The sequence below is a fragment of the Aplysia californica genome, unplaced genomic scaffold, assembly GCF_000002075.1.
Source record: "Aplysia californica isolate F4 #8 unplaced genomic scaffold, AplCal3.0 scaffold00706, whole genome shotgun sequence".
Classification (NCBI taxonomy): Eukaryota; Metazoa; Mollusca; class Gastropoda; order Aplysiida; family Aplysiidae; genus Aplysia; species Aplysia californica.
Genome location: NW_004797976.1, coordinates 236,198 through 239,227, shown reverse-complemented (window position 1 = coordinate 239,227; position 3,030 = coordinate 236,198). Strand labels below are relative to the sequence as shown.

Below are 3,030 nucleotides of genomic sequence, written 5' to 3'. Positions count from 1 at the left end.
TTCTTGTTTGTGTGTGTGTGTGTGTGTGTGTGTGTGTGTGTATGTGTGTGTGTGTGTATGTGTGTGTGTATCTGTGTGTGTGTCTGTGTGATAGAAAGAGAGAGCTTATAAAAAGAGAGCAAGAGAGAGTGTGTGTTTTTTGTGTGTATACGTGTGTTTATGCGTGTATGTATCTGTGTGTATGTGTATAGGCATAATTGATGGGGGCGGGAAAGGTGTGGTTACTTTGTGTCAGTGGCAAATTGTTTCCCTATCTTCACTGCGTTATTTTGAGCCTTTTCTATGCAATGCAATTGTATGTTTACTTCAATGGCACCTCGTGTAAACTACAAATATTGTTTTTATCATTGATGCACCATTAACTGAAAATGTCTATTTTCTCTGTGAGAGTGTCAAATAAGAGTATTTTTAGATACATATTCTTGTTACACTAAGCTCATTTGATTGTTATGTGTACATTTTAATTTGAGTGGGCTATAAATATTCTTTATTCTCACTCAACAGCACAATTTCGAGCAATCAAAAAAGTGAGCCTGGCTTCCCTCCTGTGTACTGTGACAAACCTAGAGACAGTGCCAAAATCGCCTTTTGAAACTGTGTCCTTTCGGTAAGACTGCTATTTGCAATAGCATTTCAGTTCGAATAACTTTTCCTGAAAAACTGACTAAAAACCACGATGCTAATTGTAGCTTCGTTTTACCATTTTGGTATACATGAACTTTGAAGCGCCCGGAGAGCAAAGGCAATTGAAATTGCAAGGTTTGAACTAGTAAGGTTTTTACAATGTTAAGAAGGAAATCAGTGTAAGGGAGTAAAAATTGTAAAGAAAACAAAAAAACCAAGTTAATTTCTCTACTTCGTGTTTTTGCTTTGCCTTTTATGAAACATGTCACGAGATACAATAATCATCCAGTGCCAGATGTGCGACAGACATCGGCGATCATGGTTCTACATTCATTCCTTTGCTCGTATGCTCTTATAAAAGCTACGTTTCCCTGATCTTTTTCGGCTACCCATTTGTGTCCTGTTTGATAAAAGATTCAGTTAAAACTCTTGGTTTTCTGTGATGACATTCCCTTCCCTCTCCCCAAAAAAAACCCATCCTTTCTGAAATCTACCTTTTCCTCTTTCACGCTCTCTCTACGCACACACGTTTATATGCAATACTGATTTATTATCCACTGTTTTAATCGCCCACCCGTTTCTTCATGTTTACTCATTAATTCTTTCCTTTTATTTTTCGTTGGTGCACAAAATAGCTGATTAATCAATTCATACGTTTACTCACTGTGCGTACTCTTGTGTTGTTGTTGTTGTTGCTGCTGCTGCTGCTGCTGCTGCTGATGATGATGATGATGATGATGATGATGATGATGATGATGAATTGCTTCTTTTTGAGTTCATGTTTGTAATTGGTGTTTTTTGTTTTTGTTGTTCTATGCAAGGGAGAAGAGGGAGAATATTGCTGGGGGGTTTTAAGCCTGGAATTTTCTTATTAGATAGCAAATTCTAATTCATGATAAGGAGTTCCTTACTGAAGAAAATCTACGCTTAGGGACACTAAGCTGTTACAGCATCAAAATCCATATTAACAGTCGAATATGCTCTAACAGCCACCTGTATAAGACAATCACCTGTACATATAGCCACGTCCTATTTTCTCCCTTGAGTATTTTCACGTTTTGATAACACTGTTTAAGACGTCCACCTGTCTAAGATAACCACTGTTCTCCTTGTCAATGAGGACTGTCTTAAACAAGTTCGACTTTATTTCATAAGACAGCAACCAAAATGACATAACAAACACAAGAACATCAACAGCAATAACAGCATCATCAATAAGAGCACACCATCACCACCACCACCACCAACAACAACAACAACAACAACAACAACAACAACAACAACAACAACAACAACAACAACATCCGCATTCTGTCGAACAATAACAAAAATACATTTTTAAAATATCAACAACAACAACAACAACATTCAGTACAACATCAACTTCAATATAAAAAACAACAACAAACATCAACATCAACAACAACTACAAACAAATGTCAAAACTTCTTCGTTCTCATCCCTGACAACAACAGCTTTATGTCTTTTTGCTTTGTTCTCCACAGCAACAGAGAATTGTCCTGCACCGATGTTCCTAGCCTTGACCTTGGCCACTGGATGAACCCAGTTCCTTTGTGAACAACATTCGGCAGAAACAGAAATGTTGTACAAGAAAGTGACCTACCAAACTCTTCGTAAATGGTGACAGAGAGTTCACGGACAGATCATGGGGGCGCTGATTCTTCAATAGTCACCGAACTTTTTCCAAATGTATTTTTGTGGGGAGTCTGTTTATTTATCTAGCTATCTGAATTATCATTTATTAATTTGTTTGTTCACAATTTGTTTATTTGTCTATCTATTCAAATCATCTTTACGCTTACCGTTTTAGGATTTTTCTATCCTTTAATCTATTTAACCTTTCTATCAGTTTGTTCATTCATTTGGTTGTGAAGTATATTATTTGAGCCTGTCTTTTGATAGAAATATCGCAGACGAGGATTGTTGTTGTTTTTTTTAAGTTGTTGTTGTTGTTGATTGGGGTTTTGTTTGGAGAGTGTGTTGTTTTTTAGGGGGGAAGGTTGTTGGGTTTTTTTTATATCTTTGAGGGGGTGCTTTTTGTTTTATGAAATTATACTTAATGTTTTTGTCACGTTTTGCACTGCAATCTTCGCGTGTTTCTCTCTCTCTCTCTCTCTCTCTCTCTCTCTCTCTCTCTCTCTCTCTCTCTCTCTCTCTCTCTCTCTCTCTCTCTAAATATGGAACGCGCATTATTTTGATGTTTGCTACCACGGTTCCAACCCGAGTCAGGAATTTCTCAATGTATCCAGGTATTGACTCCACTTTTACATTATCTTCTGTTTATGAAGGTTTGGGTTGTTTTATTACTAGAAAAACACTACCAGGCCCAGGTGTGTTTACCTTTTAGTTATATTGTATCTCTTACTTACTGAACCGACTCGAAAA

At 37.1% G+C, this 3,030-nt stretch overlaps 1 protein-coding gene across 1 annotated transcript in view; it reads left to right on the top strand.

Annotated features, from left to right (window-relative positions):
* Window positions 1-2,633, top strand: part of LOC101849729 (chorion peroxidase) — a gene marked incomplete in the record, with an annotated part of 22,038 nt that extends 19,405 nt beyond the window's left edge. Inside the window, 2 exon segments of the mRNA XM_035972483.1 lie at window positions 505-607; window positions 2,130-2,633. Of these exon segments, the coding sequence (XP_035828376.1) occupies window positions 505-607; window positions 2,130-2,202 (176 nt within the window).
* Window positions 2,634-3,030: the final 397 nt, after the last annotated feature.